We start from the raw sequence: 20,842 nt of genomic DNA on the forward strand, positions 1-20,842 counted from the left end.
GTGCGTTCCTCATGTCCTGGAACTTCAGCACTTTCATCTCCTGCCTAATGTTGTAGATCCTTACAGCTCTGTGGTTCTTTGAGTATGTGGTTCCGGAGCTTCTCTTCTCTTCTCCTCCTCGCCGAACCGTTCAGCTGCAATGCTGACAATGATTGTTGTCATAGCTTGTAGCCATTGACTCCAGAATTTGGTCGACATTGTCATCGAGTTGCTTCCAGAGTGAGGTCATGCTAGCGGCAGGCCACTTGATCCGCCTCTGTTCAGACTTGATGCTCGAGGGATTGGTTTGCAACAAATGGAGGTTCTGGGCACTATGGGGTGACTCCGGGGCTGGCACCTCCTGCGTCTCACCAGGTGTAACACCTTTGCGTTGTGTTGCTTCTGCTCCCAAAAGGCACTTCTTCCTCGCTTGGTGGATCTTTAAACCATGGATGTTCTTGCAGACTTTACCGCATGTACGCTGTATGCTTATAGTCATTTGTCCGTTGCCTAGGTCTGTTAACGTTAAGTCCGTCCGACTGGGGAGCTCATCCTCCCCCCTCGGGCTCTCCTGGGGGTATTTTTCCTTTAGGTTCATCGTAGCTTGGTTGGGTTCCTCCTCACAGAGGATGCAAATTGGGTTGCCGACCCGTTCTGCCCCAGTTGCCGTCTCTCCGGGCTGTCACTGACTCTCTAGTAGTCACCACACTCTTCATGGTTGTCATCCAGTATTTCCTGGCTGTCACTGATCGCTCACTGATATGGCTGGGGAACTTCAGCTGGTTTTCAAGGTCCACCAACAATTGCCAGTCTCTTGCAGACGTCAGGATGCCTGCTGATGTTCTTCTGGCAGGAGTTGGCGTATCCCCAGCTCTGACAAAGGCGATGGTTTTCTTGGAGGGGTGGAACTGTTTTGCCCATGCCAGTCCTGCGCTAATGGCTTCAGCGATGGTCTTCAGGACTTGGTTATGCCTCCACCTGTACCTTCCATCTCCAATTGCCTTTCTATATTTAATAATATAATTCATTTTGAATGTTGTCATTCATTCAGGTCATTGTCATCTCAGGGCGTTCAATCGATCTCAACTGGACTACTTGGTTTGTCTTGGAAGATGTCGCCGCTCATCCGAGTAGGCTTCATCAGTTTGTGCTCATAGACTAAGATTGGTCAGATCTAGTCCAGTGGTCGGTGCCAAAACCCCAAATATTTATACTGTTATTGCGGGGTCGCATGTTACTGCGTGAATCGTTTCCCCAAGATGCAGAATCAGCTTGCAGGTAGGAAACTGATTTATTGTCCATAAATCCGTCAGGCATACACAAAATGAAGGAAAGCGTGCTATGGCGAAGCTTAGAACAGGAATCAAAAAGGTATACGAACGTAACTGTTGCGTGAAGCAAACAAGGCAGCCAGACTGATTGTGGTGAAAAGCAGGAATAAATAGCTCTCTGATTAGTGCCCGGGAGCAGGTGAGCGTCCCGAACACTAATCAGAGGCTGGTGAAACTAATCAGCGGCAGGGCTGAAAGCGTGTCTGGAGTTTGACGAGCAGGCGGCAGAGCTGGAGACGTTTCCAGAGCTTGAACAGCAGTTTGAGGAGGTCACCGCGATGCAGGCAAAGGAGGTCGCTGCGGTGCAGGCAAAGGAGGTCGCCAAAGTGCAGGCGAAGGAGATCAAAGAGGTGCAGGCAAAGGAGGTCGCCGCCGAGCAGGCAGAGGAGGTCGATGTGGAGCAGGCAGAGGAGGTCGACATGGAGCAGGCAGAGGAGGTCGCTGTGGAGCAGGCAGAGGAAGTCGCCGTGGAGCAGGCTGAGGAGGTCGCCGTGGAGCAGGCAGAGGAGGTGTCGCAGACCACCTCCTCTGTTCAGGGATGGTTTTTCAACTTTGACATTGATGGCTTCCCTCACTCCTCTTTTGTACCATCCGTCCTCCCTGTCCAGAATCTGTATATTTTTGTTCTCAAAGGAGAACAAAGTAGACAGCTGAGTCTTGGCCTGAAGAGTTTGCCCGTCTATGCTGTGCCATGCGATGGCTAAGTGGTTGTTTTGTTTCCTCAATATTAAAAAGTTCAAAGTTAAAGTATATATGAATCAGTGCATTCATCATTACGCTGGATAGCATACACCAGATTGTTTTTGTGGGTGTAGGTTGTCCTGTCTTTAAGATGCACCAGTTTCTGTCTTAGGGTGTTGATTGGTTTGAAGTGTACTGGGATGTTGTGTTAGTTAAACATTTTCTGGGTTTTTCAGCTAGACCTCATATATATGGAATGACAATATTTTTGCGTCTGTCACCTTTTTCCTCCTCAACCACTCTTTTCGTATTATTTCTGGAACTAGATGCACTTTCCACAAACGTCTAGGTGGGGTAACCACAGGCTTTGAGGGCTTCCCTCAAATGCCTATGCTCTTTCTCTTTGGCCTGTGGGCTGGTATAGGAACATTTTCAGCTCTGTTCTGATAACACCCAGTTTGTGTTCGAGTGGGTGGTGTGAGTCAAAAAGTAGGTATTGTGTGTTTTTTTTTTTGTATATGTGTGGGTTTTTGGTAAACCCCAACATGGAGGCCCCTGTTTTCTCCGATGTGGACATCACAGTCTAAAAAAGGCAACTTACTGTCTTTGACATCCTCACGTGTGATCTTGATGTTTTTGTCCACTGGGTTAATGTGCTTGGTGAGGGCTTGCACTTCTTGGTTTGTAATGTTCACCCATGTGTCATCCACATATCTGTACCAATGACTTGGTACAGTTCCCTTGAAAGAGCTCAAAGTTCTCTTTTCCATGTTCTCCATGTAAAGGTTTGCTACTATTGGGGATACAGAGGATCCCATGGCACAACCATGTTTTTGTTGGTAAAACGTTCCCATAAAATGAAAGTATGTAGTGTTTAGGCAAAGTTGTGCTTTGATCATATGCAATGCAAATACATTTTCACACCCTACCTGCTCTTCTACAGCAAGTGGGACCTCCTCCACTGTCACATTGACGTCAGGAGGAATAATCTCACACCTTGCCTGATTGATGGAGGTGATGTCGTGGAGGACGCCATTCCTCTGAAGGCATCCACAGCCAGGCGCTCAAAGAGGAAACTTGAGAAAAATCAAACTTACCTGATCATGAAGATTGAAACCCCAGTAAATCCCCAAAAAACAATCATGCATCTACCACACATTATTGACATGCCACCGTGACACCGATACCGGACGTGGATGGATGAATAGATGTATGGATAATAGTACCTGTGTTACGAGTCCTGGACTGGGTTGAGCCGGCTCCCGTGGTCCATCTGCTTTAGTTGAATCCGGCCTGCCATTCTTCATAGCCTCGTCCGCAGTGGTTGTCGAGTCTAAACTGAGCTTGGGAGCCAGGTGGAGACTGGTCTGAGGACTGGTTTCATTGTTGTTTTGCTTCAGCATGTGACTCTTAATCTTTTTTGTAGTACTAGGAGAAAGATTAAAAAGGCTGTTGAATAAATCGAAACAAATATTCATATATCTTCCAGTCAAGCATGATGTAATTTTTACTTTGAGCTCTTCTTGTCCAGTTTATGTTTGGAAACCCTACTCCTGGATGCCAGGGAGATGTGGATGTACAGCACTGTCATAATAATGACTGGAAGATAGAATGCAGCTATAGCTGTGCCAAACGTAACGGCAGGGTTCGACAGGAACTGCAACAAAACGGGAGACAAATTTACAAGACATTTTCACTCAACAAAATGTGCCACTTTTTGTAAAACTGTATTATAGTACACTACTGCGTGGAGATTGCACATTCTCCACGAAACTGCGTGGGTTCTCACTGGGTACACAGCCTTCTTCCCACCTCCAAATAATGCACCTGGGGACAGGTTAATTGGCAACAATTGTCCCTAGTGTGTGAATGTAACGAAATTTTGTTCTTATCCGTACTGTAAACTTCAAATTTGAATGACAATAAAAAGGAAGTCTAAGTGTAAGTCTAAGTCTAAGTGAGTGTGAATGATTATCTGTCTATCAGTGTTGGCCCTGCGATGAGGTAGCGACTCCGTCCTAGTGCAGCTGGGATAGGTATATCCCCGTCGAAATACAAAATAGATGCATGGATGGGTGTGTATAGTTGAGGTGGGAGTAAGTCAATGTATTGTAAGTCTCAAGTCTTTATTCCCAAATCCAATTCAAGTCTCAAGATAAAACAGGTCAAGTCAAATCTCGAGACAGGTCAAGTCTGTGTCAAGTCACCGACTTTGTATTTTTGAGTCTTGCCAAGTCATTGACACTGTAAAATCATTCTTTTATCGACAAAAATATGCCACTTATCTAAACCATGATCCAATTTTTTTGTATTTAATATATATATATATATATATATATATATATATATATATATATATATATATATATATATATATATATATATATATATATATATATATATATATATATATATATATATAAAATAATACCAAAACAATAAGCTTAATAAACCCAAAGTGATATAGGTTTAAAACACAATTCCTATTGCTCTTGCTTAAACCTGATACTTAAATGGAAGGCATGGCTGTGAGAATCTTTACACAAAAGAGTGTCCTCACAGACGGTTTAACATAAAATAGGATGCGACACACACAAGGACTATTTTTCTACAGAGGTACAAAGAACAGTACATATGTTAACAGTAAATGCATAACTTAAGCAATTATGCACTATTACGCATTTAAATAACTTATTCACAACATGAGACAGCTGAGAACCGACCCACCCCTTTAAGATAGGAATAAGGTTTCATCAGCCATGTTGCCCTAATTTTTCATGCGTCTGAGCAATTGCACAAACTCCCTGAGCATAGCAGACCCCAAACCTGACATCATAACAAATTAATTCCGTATTATGATAATCAAACTGCAGCGATCATTCCCATTAGGTTATTTTGTAATATAAGTGATTCGGCCCATTTGCAATGAAAATTACAAACAAAAACGTATTTTTTGTGACACGTATGTTGGGGTCCTGTTTGGAATCATTTGAGACATGAACACCTTTTAAAGATCAAATTTAGTTAAACTCAAAACATTTTGCATATTGAGTAGCACAAGCATGGGATACAGTATACATTTCTGTAATGTTTTTGTATTTAAAATACATCTATCCATCCATCCATCCATTTCCTACCGCTTGTCCCTTTCGGAGTTCAGTTCAAAAAACACAGTTTTTATTAGCATTTTTGTAATATAACAACCGGATTCAATGATTGATAGCTATGAATTACCATTTTTGCTAAACCTAGAGTAAATCTAATTTGGCAGCGTGGATGTATAGTGCCTGTTGTTTCACCATAATAAAAGTTATCAGCATTTACCTCTCTTAACTCTGCTGCACTGTTAGCTGTAAGCTAACCTGCAAAATAGAAACATGCTATCATAACACAATGTTAATGACATTGATTGGCTGCATGAAGAACTGCATTAAGTGTAACCTCACACCTACGCAGTTTAGGTGTGAGGTTGGAGTTGTCTGACTTATTCCGTGACCGTGAACACATTATTGACTGAGCCAAGCCTACGCATGTAGACGCAAGTGAAGAAGAAAAAGTGGTTGCTGTTGATATCACAGATAGTTTTTTTTGGTGCGATTACAACTGAAAGTAAACAGTCCTCAGAACAATCATTTTGTTGCTGATGTTGTTTTGGTGAGGTTAAAATAAAAAATAATCAGTTTTGCTCAATACTGTGATTGTGATTGTGAGAAACCAGAGTGGTGTTTTGTTACTGGACTTTTGTGCACGTCACAGATTTTCCATAACAAACACCATGTTCAAACATAAGGGTGTCCATACTGTATTTGCACTTAGCACCAGGACACCCTAGGCCGCAGTTCGATGATCGACTTTGTGGTTGTATCATCGGATTTGTGGTCTCATGTTACGAGGGAGGGTCTGGGCAGGGCTAGATATTAAGTCCATGTGGACCGTGTTCCGTGCCTCTGATGTTGAGGCACGGAACACGGAACCACGGAGCTGTGGTGGTGGCGGTAATCCCAGCAACCGCTGGGGGACACCAATAGTGAGGGATACCATCAAGCTAAAGAAGAGTCCTTTTGGGTCCTTTTGGCTCATTGGACTATGGAGGCAGTGGACTGGTACCAACAGACAACGCAATGTGCGACTTTAGCAGTTGCAGATGCAAAAACTCAAACATGGGAGGATTTCGGAGAAGCCATGGAAAACAACTTCCGGACGGCATTGAAGCAATTCTGGACCACTGCTGACGGCAACTGGGGATGTTGTGGATCAGTGGAAGAAATACTTCAAAGACCACCTCAATCCCATCTACAAATCTTCCAATGAGAAAGCAGTGCCTGGGGACTCCGCGGTGGGGTCTCCTTTTTATGAGGCTGAGGTAGTTAAGAAGCTCCTCGTGGCAGGGCCCTAGGGATGGATGAGATTCGCCAGGAGTACCTTAAGGCTCTGGATGCTGTGGGGCTGTCGTGGTTGACAAGACTCTGCAGCATTGCGTGGACATCGAGGAAGGTGCCTCAGGATTGGCAGACTGGGGTGGTGGTTCTTCTATTTAAAAAGAGGAACCGAAGGGTGTGTTCCAACTATCGTGGGATTACACGCCTCAGCTTCCCTGGTCAGATGGGATCAGTGTCCAGACTGAGAAACTTCCTGCAGAGATCAGTGCAAGAACAAGGAATACGTCCTCCCAAAGGCCAGCTGACAGCCATGTTCTGGAGGTCCTGAAGATGGTGTACTGGAGGTGAGGCTACGTCGGATTCAGGGGGAGCAGTGTGGTTTTCGTCCTGGTCGTGGAACTGTGGACTAACTCAAAACTCCCGGCAGGATCCTTACATGTGTTTTGTGAACTTGGAGTAGGCGTTCAATTGTGTCCCTCGGGAAGTCCTGTGGAGCACTCATCACTCAATATCATTACTCTCTGAGCAGTCTCAGAGAGTATGGGGTATCGGACAACTCCGCTCCCTTAATGATCAGTGTCAGAGCTTGGTCCGAATTACCGGCAGTAAGTCGGACCTGTTTCCAGCGAAGGTTGGACTCTGCCAGGGCAGCCCTTTGTCACCGATTTCGTTTACAACTTTTATGGACAGAATTTCTAGGCACAGTCAGGGGATCCGGTTTGGTGGCTACAGGATTAGGTCTCTGCTTTTTGCGGATGATGGGTCCTGCTGGCTACATCTGACCAGAATCTTCAGCTCTCACTGGATCGGTTCGCAGCTGAGTGTGAAGCGACTGGGATAGAAATCAGCACTTCCAAGTCCGAGTCCATGGTTTTCGCCCGGAAAAGGGTGACGTGCAATCTCCAGGTTGGGGAGGAGATCCTACCCTAAGTTGAGGAGGAGGTACCTTGGGGTTTTGTTCACGAGTGAGGGAAGAGTGAATCGTGAGATTGACAGGCAGCGTCTGCAGTGATGTCAAAACAAACGGCCAATGTCCGTCGTGGTGAAGATGGAGCTAAGGCTAAGTGGTAAGGCAACGCTCTCAATTTACGTCCCTATCCTCACCTATAGGTTATGACCGCAAGGACAAGCGGCCGAAATAGGGTTTCCGCCGTCGGGTGGCAGAGCTCTCCCTTGGAGATGTCATTTGGGACGAGCTCAGAGTAAAGCCGATGCCCCTCCACATTGAAAGCAGCCAGAGGAGATGGTTCTCCGAACGCCTCTCTGGGGAGGTGTTAAGCACGCGTCCGACCCTGGGAAGAGCTTGGCGAAGTGGCTGGGGACAGGAAAGTCTGGACTTCTCTGCTTAGGCTGCTGCCCCCGCGACCCGACTTCGGATAAGCGGAAGAAGATGGATGGATGGATGGACAGTGATTATTTCTAGATCCCTTTGCAGCAGAAATTCAGATTGTAAAAAAATTGTTTGCCCTTCAAAATCCGGGGGAGAAGGTGTAAATCACGAGTTCACCTTGGAGAACCAGGCCGTACCCATATCCGCAGCAGGTCTCCATGCCTCTGGCATGTTGTCGCCAAAATGGTATAGAAAAAAATGTTACGCGTTTATTTTGTTTAAAATTTTGGTTGGACAATAGCCTACCACCTTAAAAGGGAACTGCACTTTTTTATTTTTTATTTTGCTTATCATTAAGTAGTAAATAAATGCGATCAAATGTCCGCTTACCATGGAGCCAATGGGAGTCGCTCTATTCTGCTTACAAAGCCCTTACAAAAACATCCAAACACCTCCAGTAAGGCTTTATATACATCCTGTAAGTATATAGACTTAAACATAGACTTAAACTTCCTTTTTATTGTCATTCACATTTGAACTTTACAGCACAGATAAGAACGAAATTTCGTTACATAAGCTCATGGTAGTGCAGGATAAAAAAAAGCAATAAAGTGCATATATAAATAAATAAATATATATAAATAATATATATATATAATATATATATAAAATAAATAAATATACATATAAATATATATAAATAGATTACTGTTCAGATAAATATATTGCACTTTTTCACATGCGTCCACGTTTATGGATGTATGTTATATTGTCTTTTTTTATTCCAGCGAGTTAATCCATTTTGGGGGGAGTTGAGGGGATAAATTAATTATGATGCGTTTAAGAGTCTAACGGCCTGAGGGAAGAAGCTGTTACAGAACCTGGAGGTTCTGCTTCGGAGGCTGCGGAACCTCTTTCTAGAGTCCAGCAGTGAAAACAGTCCTTGGTGGGGGTGGGAGGAGTCTGTGCAGATTTTCTGAGCCCTGGTCAGGCAGCGGCTTTTTGGAGAAGGTGTAAATCTCGCGCCAGGCCGTACCCATATCCGCAGCAGGTCTCCAAGGTGAACAGCCTCTGGCATGTTAGACTGGCATGTCTCTCCAGTCTGCCTCAGACTGGAGAGACTTCCAGTCTGAGGCATTGCATGCTCCAGTCCAGATAGAGATGCTGTTGGTCAGCAGGCTCTCTATAGTGCCTCTGTAGAATGTGGTGAGAATGGGGGGAGGGAACTGTGCTCTTTTCATCCGACGCAAAAAGTGCATGCGCTGCTGAGCTCTTTTTACAAGAGCTCCGGTGTGTAGGGACCAGGTTATATTGTCAGTTATCTGCACCCCCAGGAACTTGGTGCTGCTTACTATCTCCACCGCTGTGCCGTTGATGGAGAGTGGAGCGTGGCTGGACTGGTGCTTCCTGAAGTCAACGATGATCTCCTTGGTCTTGTTGACATTCAGGACCAGGTTGTTGGTTCTGCACCAGTCAACCAGATGTTTCACCTCCTCCCTGTAGTCCATGTCGTTGTTGTCACGGATGAGGTCCGCATACTTCACAATGTGGTTAGTAGTGGACCTGGCGCAGCAGTCACGAGTCATCAACGTGAACAGCAGCGGACTCAGGACACAGCCCTGGGGGAGCCGGTGCTCAGGGAGATGGAATTGGAGGTGTTGTTGCCCACTCTCACAGATTGGGGTCTGTCTGTGAGGAAGTCAAGCAGCCAGTTGCAAAGGGGGGTACTGAATCCAAGGGGGGCCCGTTTGCTCACCAAGTGCTGCGGGATGATGGTGTTGAATGCTGAGCTGAAGTCCAGGAACAACATCCAGATGTTCTAAGCTCAGGTGGAGTGCAGAGGAGATGGCGTCCTCTGTGGAGCGGTTAGGGCGATAAGCAAACTGGTATGGGTCGAATGTGGGGGGGAGTCTGGAGACAATATATTCCTTTACCAGCCTCTCGAAGCACTTCATTATGATGGGGGTGAGTGCAACGGGGCGGTAATCATTGAGGGAGGAGATTGTAGGTTTTTTTGGCACTGGAATGATTGTGGCCGTCTTAAAACATGATGGTACCACAGCCTGGGTCAACGAGATGTTGAAGATGTCTGTGAGAACCCCAACCAGCTGGTCTGCACATCCCTTAAGCACCTTGCCCGGAATGTCATCAGGTCCCGGTGCTTTCCGGGGGTTCACTCTCCTCAAGGTTTTCCGGACATCCGCTATATCCAGGTTGAGCGGCTGCTCATCAGGGCGAGGGATGGATTTTCTCGCCAGAGTGGTGTTAAGTGCCTCAAACCTTGCAAAGTAGTTGTTAAGGTCATCTAGGAAGCTGATGCTGTTGTCACAGGGACAGGGGGCAGCTTTATAGTCCGTGATGACCTGTATGCCCTGCCACATTCGTCTAGTGTTTGTAGGGTTCTCGAAGAAGTCCTGCACTTTTTGACTGTGAGCACGCTTTGCAACCTTAATGGCACGGTTCAGGTTAACTCTGGCTGATTTTAATGCCACCATGTCACCAGACATGAAAGCCTTGTTCCGAGCCTTTAGCATTGCACGTACCTCACTGTTCATCCAGGGTTTCTCGTTGGCCCGTGTGGGGATGTTCTTGATCACACTGACATCCTCCATGCACTTCTGAATGTATGCGGACACAGACTCTGCATACTCCTCCACACATGTGTGGTGATTTTCGGTGGCGGCTGTTTTGAACACGTCCCAGTCTGTGGTTTCGAAGCAGTCTTGTAATGCTGACATTGCTCCCTATGGCCAGGTCCTCACTTGCTTCACTGTAGCTTGCTTCCTGATCAGCAGGGGCTTGTATGCAGGAATTAGCATCACAGATGCTAGTCTGAGGAGCCGAGGTGGGGGCGTGGTGCAGCTTTATACGCCTGTTTAATATTACTATAAACCAAGTCCAATCTGCTTCCACCCCTGGTTGCAAAATTCACATATTGATGGAAATGAGGAAACACTGTTTTCATGTTAGCTTGATTAAAATCCCCTGCCACAATGAAAACTCCCTCTGGATGTGTAGTTTGCAGTTCATTGATGGAGCAGTACAAAGCATTCAAAGCTTCTTTGGTGTTAGCACTGGGGGGAATGTACACTACTGTGAAGATCATAGCACTGAATTCCCTGGGTAAATAAAATGGCCTGCATTTTATAGTTAATAGTTCAACATCAGGAGAGCAGTGATGTGATACTATATTCCCATTATTGCACCACTTATTATTAACGTATATACAAACACCACCACCTCGGGATTTACCAGTGAGAGATCTGCTCCTGTGCGACCGAAACATAGTTAGCCCCTCGATGCTAACTGCCTCGTCCGGAACGGTTGGTTTCAACCACGTTTCTGTTAGAAATATGGCGCAGCAGTCTCTCATCTCGCGTCTTGCATTTAAGTCCAGCTTCAGATAGTCCAGTTTGTTCTCCAGGGAGCGGACATTTGAAAGCAGGATGGAAGGAAGCGGCGTTCTGTGGGGATTAGCTTTTAGCTTTGTTGTTAGCCCCGCTCGGCATCCCCGCTTCTGCTTCCGATCACACCGCTTACGTGTCTTCCTTTGACGGTCCCCGCTGGTACTTGACTCCGCTGCGTCAAAGGCCGCTGGATGTGGCCGGCGAAGTATTCCCATGCTAGCGAGGAGGTCCAACGTACATGCATCTTTCAGTCCAAAATGGCCCAATCTATCCACATCCAGAATTGTCTGGCGGTCGTATGTGACCACGGAGTGTCCACGCTGTAAGCCAGCCATGAAATTTAAAGAATTGTCCGGTATTTTTGCCAAATTGTTCTATTTCTACCATGAGCATCTGCAAGCCGCAGTCCGTCAGGGCGCCGCCATCTTGACATATGTGTAATCTAATAACGAGAACATTTATAATAAAATTTAATATTTACGTATTTTGCTCTCTTTAGCATACGCAGAGCATTAATTCAAAGAACGTATCACAAATTTAGCATTTTTTCTTCAGCAACATCACTGATTACCATTCACTGCAGACTTGTACATGTACATTTATTGATACTGTTTGTTTTTCATTGTTGTACTTTTGTAAATGTATGTAGAAACAGCTTCTCTGAAGTATCAGCTGGTTGCATCAGCTCTGTGCAACCAGCTGCTACTTCTTTTATGTCTTTTGTGTTCTTGAATGTTTCCCTTTTGTTTTCATACCAAGAAATGGCCGCCATGGTACTGCGGGCTCTTGTAATAGTTGCATTTTCATTGTTTCTTGTATTGAACAAAGAGAGCAGATTCACCAAGTCAAAGGACTTGTGTGTTAAACATGAATCATAAATTGATTAACGTGGACACCGACTTAAAAACAAGTTGAAAAACGTATTCGGGTGGTCAATTGGATGGAATATGTAATGTACTGTGCAATCTACTAATAAAAGTTTCAATCAATCAATCAATCAAACACACTTGACCAATAAAGCTGATTCTGATTATTGTAATCATAGGGAATACTTTGCAACAACTCCATTCTTCTTTTTTGAATCCACAGCAATCTCAAATGTCGTTCTGCTGCATCGGGCACAGGCCACATTAGATGGTGGCCCTGGTCTTCTGGACTGCACCAAGGGGCATCAGCACATTGCAGTAGGTGGGACATTGTCTGCTCTGATCCACAGCTACACGTGTTGTCTGCTGTGTAGTTCCAGTCTTTCATCAGGCCTTTGCACCTCACTTTTTCCACAAGGCAGTCTATTAAGGGACTCCCAGATTGTCCAGACAAGGTTGTAGCCACGTCCTTTGGTGTCATTATCCTGTCCAGCCATTCAAGGCAAGTGTGCCATTTCTGCACCATTCATCATTGTTGGGTAGTGATGCAGAGGTCATCAGCATAGATGAAACGCTCGCATTCTAGGGGGAGTGGCTATTTGTTTGTGTATATATTAAACAGGAGGGGGGACAGTACCTTGTTGGAGGCTGTTCTTTTGGGCTTTCTAATTGCTCCTCTCATCATTCAATTGGATGTAAAACCACCTGTTGTGGAGGAGGCTTTTGAAGATTTGACACAGTTTCAGGTCATCAGTCATGTCCAGTAGTTTCCTGCCCATTGTACAGTGTTGGACATATGCAGCAGAAAGATCTATGAAAGCTGCTCCAGTTATTTGTTTTTCTTCAAACCCATCCTCAAAGTTTTGGGTGAGGTTCAATAGCTGCACAGGAGCAGCCAGCTTGGTCTTTCATCAGCTGAGTGGCATGAGGCATTGGACTATCAGCCTCTCATAGAGTGTGTAAGTAATGCAGAGGAGGGAGATGGGTCAGTAGCTCTTTGGGGATGATGGATCTTTGTCGGGTTTGGGGATTGGAACCACTTCGGCCTTTCTCCATGACAAGGAGGGATGTTTTTTTCTGCCATGCAGATTTCTGTTGACTAAAAATGTTTGTCTTAGTTATCAGTTATCATCATCTGTGTTAATTTTGACAGCAGTTTTTAATTGAATTAAAGTCATAGTCTTTAGATGAAAATGTATTTTAGTTTGTAATATTTTAGTCATTTAATTGATTTAGTTCTAGTCTACTTTTAGTTAACTAAATTCCTCAACAGTTTAGTTGACAAAATTATAGTAAATGTATATATATAAAGGATAACATATCTTTAAAGTTGTCTTGAAACCACTTTTAGTAAGGTTTTTATGGAGTATCTCAAAAACTAAATGCACAGCAAGACCTGTTTAGTCAGGGGAAAATAGCTTGTTGACGATAACTAAGACATACATTTCATAGTCTACAAAATGAACACTCATCTCCGGGAGTCAGATCTTTGCATTAGGTCCCGGGTGCTGTATAATTTATGCCAGTATGTCATCAGTCCTTGCCACTTTTCTGGGTTTCAGCTTTCCCATGCAGTTTAAAGATCTTCTATGTCAGAGGGTTTGGTGAGAGCGCTGACTGGTTGTGGTTGACCTGATACCACGGTGTGACTGCTGTTCTTCTGTGGGTCGGTAGCGGTGTTGGTTACGGCCACTGACCACCAACCGTGATGCAATCGAGTTTGCTGTGACCGTTGTGATTATTGGTGGTGTAGTGTGGTCTTCGCAAGATGGTGGATTGTAACAGGCCTTCCTGCTGTTATATATCATGTTGGTGTTCTCTATCAAGCCCCTGATCAGGGTCTCTCCAAGTTCCATGGTGGTAGAGGAGAAATGGTCCTTATTACATACCTCATGGTAGGCTTTCAGCAGGTCACTTGAAGTTTCTGATAGCCCAGGAATATGCTTTGTCTGGCATCCTCTGGGTATGTCATGTCTGGCTTACCTTTTTACAAAGTCTATGAAGTTGGGGTAGTTATTGAGAGATGGTGATAGTTAGATATGGAATGCTCTATGTCAGACCTGGGCATCCTGCGGCATCATCCGGCCCTTTGTGCGTCCCTGTCCGGCCCACGTGAGGCTAATCATAAATTACAAAATACATTTAAAAAAGTATCTATGTCGAGTGTGCAATACAACGGTGCTGCTTTTGTTTTGAAAAGCGTTATTTGTATTACTTCCGTGTGGACGTATGAGCGTGCGTGATTGTGAGTGAATGTGAACAGCTGCAATCACAAATTACAAAATAAAGTTGAAAATACATCTATGTCGTGCGCGCAATACAACTGTGCTGCTTTTATTTTGAAATGTGTTATTTATGGGCGTATGTCCGTGTGAACCTGTGAGTGAAGGTGCACAGCGACAGTGATGCACGGTTTACACCCGAGACGCTAAAAAGAGAAAAGTTGATGACGAATGCTGTGTTTTCAACAAGACATGGACTGCCAAGCAACATTCCCTCTAAGGTGCGCGCCTGCGCAATTGCGCACTGCTCAAGCGTCCTCTGCGCACAGCAAATATATGCCGCGCACCAAATCAAATCCCATCTGAATTCTAAACAAAATAAATATATTTATTCTGTGTAATTTTGCAATACAACTTTGAGTGACAGTGACAACAAGCGGCCCTAAAGGTGTTCGTCAACACCGTTCAATTGAACACCGTTCAATTATTGTAACGTCTATCGAGATGCTTCGAGGCCAGGAATTATATTGATCACTTTATTGAGCAAAACTGTTTATATTCGGCCATAACCACACCAAAAACATGAGTAAAACACTTCTATCTCGAAAAACTAGTCATTTTCTGCCGTACAAACCAGGCCAAAACCGACTTGTCATCTGTCACCAACACGCATACCACTAAACCACTGGTGCATTTATGGCCACACAAAAAGTCGGACAACTCAAACACCACACAAAGTTACACTATGACTCCTCAGTCATACGTGTGCTTATTTTACTGTCATTTATTATTAATGTTAATTTATTTATATTAATCATGGAATGCTGTTACTAGAGAAAGTTACAGGAATGCACACTTCATCCTATGCTTACATTTCATTGTGCAACATGAGGATGTTTAAGGGGAACTAAATGTGATCTCTGAAAGGGGTACAAATGATTTCCAAAGCAGTGCTTTTGGTAAAAAGTTCAGTTAGGTTAAATTAAAGTATTATTATTATTATTATTATTATTATTATTATTATTATTATTATTATTATTTATCTTACGGTATATATCAAAAATAATATTGAGCAAAATTTAATTGAAATATTGTCGATGTGGCCCTCCAGCAGTGCTCGGGTTGCTCATGCGGCCCCCGGTAAAAATGAATTGCCCACCCCTGCTCTATGTCCTGTTGGAATGACAGCCAGTCAGCTTTCTGTAGGTTGAACCTTCTGCAAAATGGCACGGTGATTGCATGGAGAGCGTTTCTAACAGTGATGGCAATTGGCCAGTATTGGTTAAGGGGGATAGTGAGAGGGAATTTCTCAGTTCTGCATGCGATGTCACTGCTTACACAGGCAAGGTCTGGGTTGTATCCTCATTTCCATCTACCACTGCGGAAAGATGTGGGTAGTTTAGAGTAATTGATTAAAGTCAGGTGATTGGACTTGAGCCGGGTTTCAACTTTATCTCCATCTTGGTTGTTTTTCTCACTGTGGGCATCGAAGTTGCGATGCTGTTATGGAATCTCCTCTTGGATCCTTCTGGTAGTTATGTGTAAATGAAAGGGGTTACGGTGGTTGGTCTCTGATGTGACAGAGACATTTGAGAAGGCAACTGGGATTGTTTCCATGTGCCCTTCTGTAGTGTGGGTCCAGACGTCATCAATTTTGGGGTTTGGTCTGCTGAAAACAGCTGATCCAAAGCGACCAGTTTCATTCCAGGGAGGATGGTTCAGTGTTGTGCAGGGCCAATGTGGGTTTCCTGCATGCAGAGTAGGTCAAAACGATTGGCGATCATTGCCAGTATCTCTGCCCTAATCCTGGAGAAATCTTCGATATTGATTGAGACGATTAATAGTGCGGGTCTAGAGGGAAGCAGTTATCTGTGGCGCTGTCGATAACCGGGAGGTATTTTCATCATTTGATTACATAGGTGAATATAAAAAATGGCCTACTGACAGTATCAGATTATATTGTCTTGGGTGTACAGTATATCTCATTCGAGCCAGCTTTTCCCAGGCTGCACCACAGGGAGGTTTCTGGAAATACAACAGATGAAGCACAAAGCAGAGTGGGCAGGGTTTGTTTATAGGGCAGCCAGCATGAGTCGCGGGTGTCAGAGATAGAAACACAAGCAGATTTTTACAACAAAGTAAGTATGTGTGTGTTTTTTATCCTTTGCGTTTATATTTTGCAGTGTTTGTTGCATTTTGCTTGATTGTAAAATATGTCGATCAAGGATGTGGTCTGACGAGCGATGTATTGAGTGTTTTATCGTTCATAGTTAATATTGTATATCCCACATTCTTTATTTTCATGTTTATTAAGGGAAAAAAATTGTAAAATTACTTTCTGTTTTTTTTAGGTGGTCTGTTGTAACACTATGAGCATTCTATCAGACATTACTGTGAACGTTTTTGTATACATGTTCCTAAAAAATGAGACCAAAGCAGTACCTACACTGGTAATAAAATGTATTGAATTTTTTCAAAATAAAGGAGAAAACAAAAAAAAGTCATGATTGGCTTTATTTAACAGAAAATCTTATGATACATTAAACATACTTTTCTTATTGAAATCAAATAACAATTTTGGGATTAAATAACATAGCAAACTTACTGGACAACTTCTTTTTTTGTATAACGATTAAGCAAACAGGTTAAAAAGGCTCCTAATTTGGTTGCTGATGTGTGCAGTAATATATTGTCATTTCTGATTATGGTATATATATATATTTTATTTTTTTTGTCATAAAGAAATACAATCATGTGTGCTTACGGACTGTATCCCTGCAGACTGTATTGATCTATATTGATATATATAATGTATATATTGTGTTTTTTATGTTGATTTAATATATACATTTTTTTTTTTTTATTATTATTATTTTTTTTAATTTCTTGTGCGGCCCGGTACCAATAGGTCCACGGACCGGTACCGGGCTGCGGCCCGGTGGTTGGGGACTACTGCAGTAGAGTACCTTTTATAATTTATTAGTATCGCAGTACTTAATTAAACCGGTGTACTGTCAAAATTATGGAGTTAACTCACGGTAAAATGATCGCATCATCTACACACTTCGATCAATAATGCAATTTATTTTGACCGAACACACTTTTTACCCTAACTGCTATACAGTGATCAGATCAATGCATATACGTCAATACAACAATGAGTGTGGAGACTCCGACAGGTGTGCTCGCTGGCAAATTTTAGTCTAAAATACAGCCTGAAAGAATTTTAGAGAAATGTGTTTCCAATTTGTTGCAAATAAATGACATGCATATTCCAGTAAAACATTTAAAAATGTTCCTGAGTGACATTCTGACAATAAAATTAAATGTATATACAAATATGGGGGTGTTTTCTTAAGCAAATGTTGATTATGCAAGCGAGTAATCACCTGCAATTTTTCATGATTAATCTAAAATCCAAAGTATGATAATCTGATTTCAATTTTTTTTTGATGATTTGACAGTCCTTAAAAACAAAGCAAACCAAAGCAACTCCAGGTTTCAACTACCTCTGTAGATTTTAGCGAGGTCACTCTCTTATCGCTCCTTGTTGCTTGTCCTGTGCAGGTCTACAATCATGTCCTGAGGTCCTTTGTCTGCACTTTTGTCTTGGTGGTTGAGCCTAGGAGTACTTCCTAACTAATAAATGTGCTTCAATGTTACACAACCCTTTTTTAATTTAGTAGATTTTTGTTTATTGTTTCTCACTGTATCTGCCCTAATATTGATTTATACTGTATGTAAAAATAACTGCTTTAAAAAAGGTAATTAAAACAACAACGTTGATTTCGGTTGCTAGGTTTTGCTAAATATTGAATGAATGGCCACACTAAATTGACACTAGTGTGTGAATGGTTGTCGATGAATTGGCAACTTGTCCAAGGTGTACCCTCCTTCCGCCCGAGTACAGCTGGCATAGACTCCAGCCCTCCGTGAGCCAGAGAGCGACAAGCGGTAGAAAATGAATTGATAGATGGATGGGTTGATGGATGGATATAGACTGGGGCTTGAGGTCATATGCCAATTCCATCCATGCACCATGCCTGTAAAATCCATTCATGCAGTCTGTACATGTATCTAGAGTATACAATGCATTTGACAAAAACGATGGACAAGTTTAATTATGTATATGACACGTCCAAATAAAAGACAAACTTTTGTATACCTGAATGTAACACTCTCCAGGTGGGACTGTTCGCTGCTCAACTATGAACTGCCAAAACAAGATTGCAGGGGCCCAAAGGATGAAGGATAAGATCCATGCTGCCGCAATCATCAGCCCTGCCAACTTCGTTGTCCTTCTTGTAGGGTATGTGAGGGGCTTAGTCACACAGAAGTAGCGATCAAAACTAATGATTAACAGGTTCATCACTGACGCATTGGACACCACATAATCTAAAGCGAGCCATAGGTCACAAACCACAGGCCCGAGGGGCCAGTATCCAACGATGATATAGACAGTGTACAAATTCATGCTGAACGCGCCAATGATCAGGTCAGCACAGGCCAACGAGAACAAAAAATAATTATTAACAGTCTGTAAGTGGCGATTGACTTTGATGGACAGCATGACCAAAATGTTTCCCGTGACGGTCACAAGGCTCAACGATCCAGTAACCAGGGCTATAAAAAACATCTCAAATGCCTTATATGGACTTGCATCTCCGTCGCTGTCCTCCACTGGCGAGCAAGATGTGGAATCATTTGTAGACACATTGCACGAGACATTGACGAACAGTTCACTGGACTTGTTGAGTGTGGATTCTGAAGGAGTAGAGCAGAGAGAAAGTAATGTCATTAGTTAAACAGAAGAACCACAATATAAGGATAATAAAATACAATAAAATTAGAATGGCACGGAGGGCAGCAATCCAAATATCAATCAATCAATCAATCAATCAATCAATGTTTATTTATATAGCCCTAAATCACAAGTGTCTCAAAGGGCTGTACAAGCCACAACGACAATTAATCACCAAATTGTATTGCCTTTACAGATATTTACTAAAAAAAGTTTGAATAGTTTAAGTCTCACAACGTTGCAAAAAAAACAAAGACATGTTCCTGCGTTCCTTCCTTCCCGCTATCAATTCCTTCCTAGGGATGTGCTAATGAGACGAGAGAATACACAATATTGGTTTCACAAGAACCAGACAAGACAATATTTTAGCATTTTTTCCCCAAGAACAATGCAGTGACAAAACGTTTGACTGGACAAAAGGATCCAAAACAATGGAGGTGCATTTTGTAATGTTTTCAGAGGGCTGCTACCCAGCAGGCCACTAACCAAATTGGCACGGGAAGCGCCGAGGCCAATTTGTATTTTGTGCGGAGCCTTGCTGTGCAGTCCAGTCCCACCTTGCACACGGACACTTCCAGGTTGGGTGCATTGTCAGCCATGGCGGCGATCCCGTGGCTTGTTTTTTCAAGCTTAAAGGCAGTGACAGTTGCTTGTAAAACATCCATCCATTTTCTACCGCTTGTCCCTTATGGGGGGTGCTGGAGCCTATCCCAGCTGCACACGGGCGGAAGGGGGGGTACACCCTGGACAAGTCGCCACCTCATTGCAGGGCAGATAGACAGACAACATTCACACTCACATTCATTCACTGGGGCCAATTAAGTGTTGCCAATCAACCTATCCCCAGGTGCATGTCTTTGGAGGTGGGAGGAAGCCGGAATACCCAGAGGGAACCCATACAGTCACGGGAAGAACATGCAAACTCCACATAGAAAGACCCCGAGCCCGGGGATCGAACCCAGGACCTTTGTATTGTGAGGCACATGCACAAGACAAAAGGTGCAAAAGACAAACCCAGACACATCGTTCCACTGTGCTGCCCTGGTGCAAACTAACTATGTATAATATATAAGATTTTTTTACAATTAAAAAAATCCTACTGTCAAACATATCTTCCTACTGTCATTGCCTAGTAAAGGCCAAAACCCCTCTTTAAATCAAATTTTCCCAGCTCAATTTGTGATGTTTACTTGGAAAAAAACTGGAATCGTTTGTGCAAGAGACGAATTGACAGTTTGAAGTCCTATTGCATATTATAAAAAAATGCCCCACCCAAAAAAATATCGAGCGCAAGCGTGGAAGAGGTTGAGTGTTTGCTTGTTAAAAAATGCAAGGTATAAAAGATACTCTCTGGAGTTCCATGGCCAACATCTTTAAACAAGTGAAAGAAACACAGATTAGAGGTTAATAATCTCAAACAATGAACCACAGAGCTCCAATACAGCAGTACAAAATCTCAGAAAACATTTTAGACTTGCAGAGTCAGAGTATGCAAGCAAACATAATAATCCGTGTGTACGAGATAAAGAAGAAGACTTACAGAGCAGCTGGCAGAAAAAAGTTTAAACCTTGCCAGATCGGATCAGGGAACCCAAAGGTGCAAAAGACAAGCCCAGACCTCTTGTGGCAAAACTTGTGGTATTCAAGAACAAATCTACTATTTTGGCAAACGGTAGAGAATTAAAATGATCCACTTTCTCCATCACGGATTAGATACCCCCAGAGATCATGAAAAAGCGAGGACTTCTCTATCCAGCCATGTCAGATGCAAGGAAAATTGGCAAAACAAGCTGTACATTTATGGAGCAATATATCATAATTCACACATAACATAAGGGTTGTCTGG

The 20,842-nt window shown here is 43.2% G+C and overlaps 1 protein-coding gene across 3 annotated transcripts in view; it reads right to left on the reverse strand.

Annotated features, from left to right (window-relative positions):
* chrm4a (cholinergic receptor, muscarinic 4a) overlaps window positions 1-20,842 on the reverse strand; it is a 126,786-nt gene that overhangs the window by 41,645 nt on the left and 64,299 nt on the right. For all 3 annotated transcript variants that reach the window (XM_062054131.1, XM_062054134.1, XM_062054133.1), the window contains 3 exons: window positions 18,361-18,959; window positions 3,503-3,648; window positions 3,218-3,419 (listed from right to left, as the gene is read on the reverse strand). In XM_062054131.1, the coding sequence (XP_061910115.1) occupies window positions 3,218-3,419; window positions 3,503-3,648; window positions 18,361-18,959 (947 nt within the window). The remainder of the gene's footprint in view (window positions 1-3,217; window positions 3,420-3,502; window positions 3,649-18,360; window positions 18,960-20,842) is intronic.

The sequence above is a fragment of the Entelurus aequoreus genome, linkage group LG07 (genome assembly GCF_033978785.1).
Source record: "Entelurus aequoreus isolate RoL-2023_Sb linkage group LG07, RoL_Eaeq_v1.1, whole genome shotgun sequence".
Classification (NCBI taxonomy): Eukaryota; Metazoa; Chordata; class Actinopteri; order Syngnathiformes; family Syngnathidae; genus Entelurus; species Entelurus aequoreus.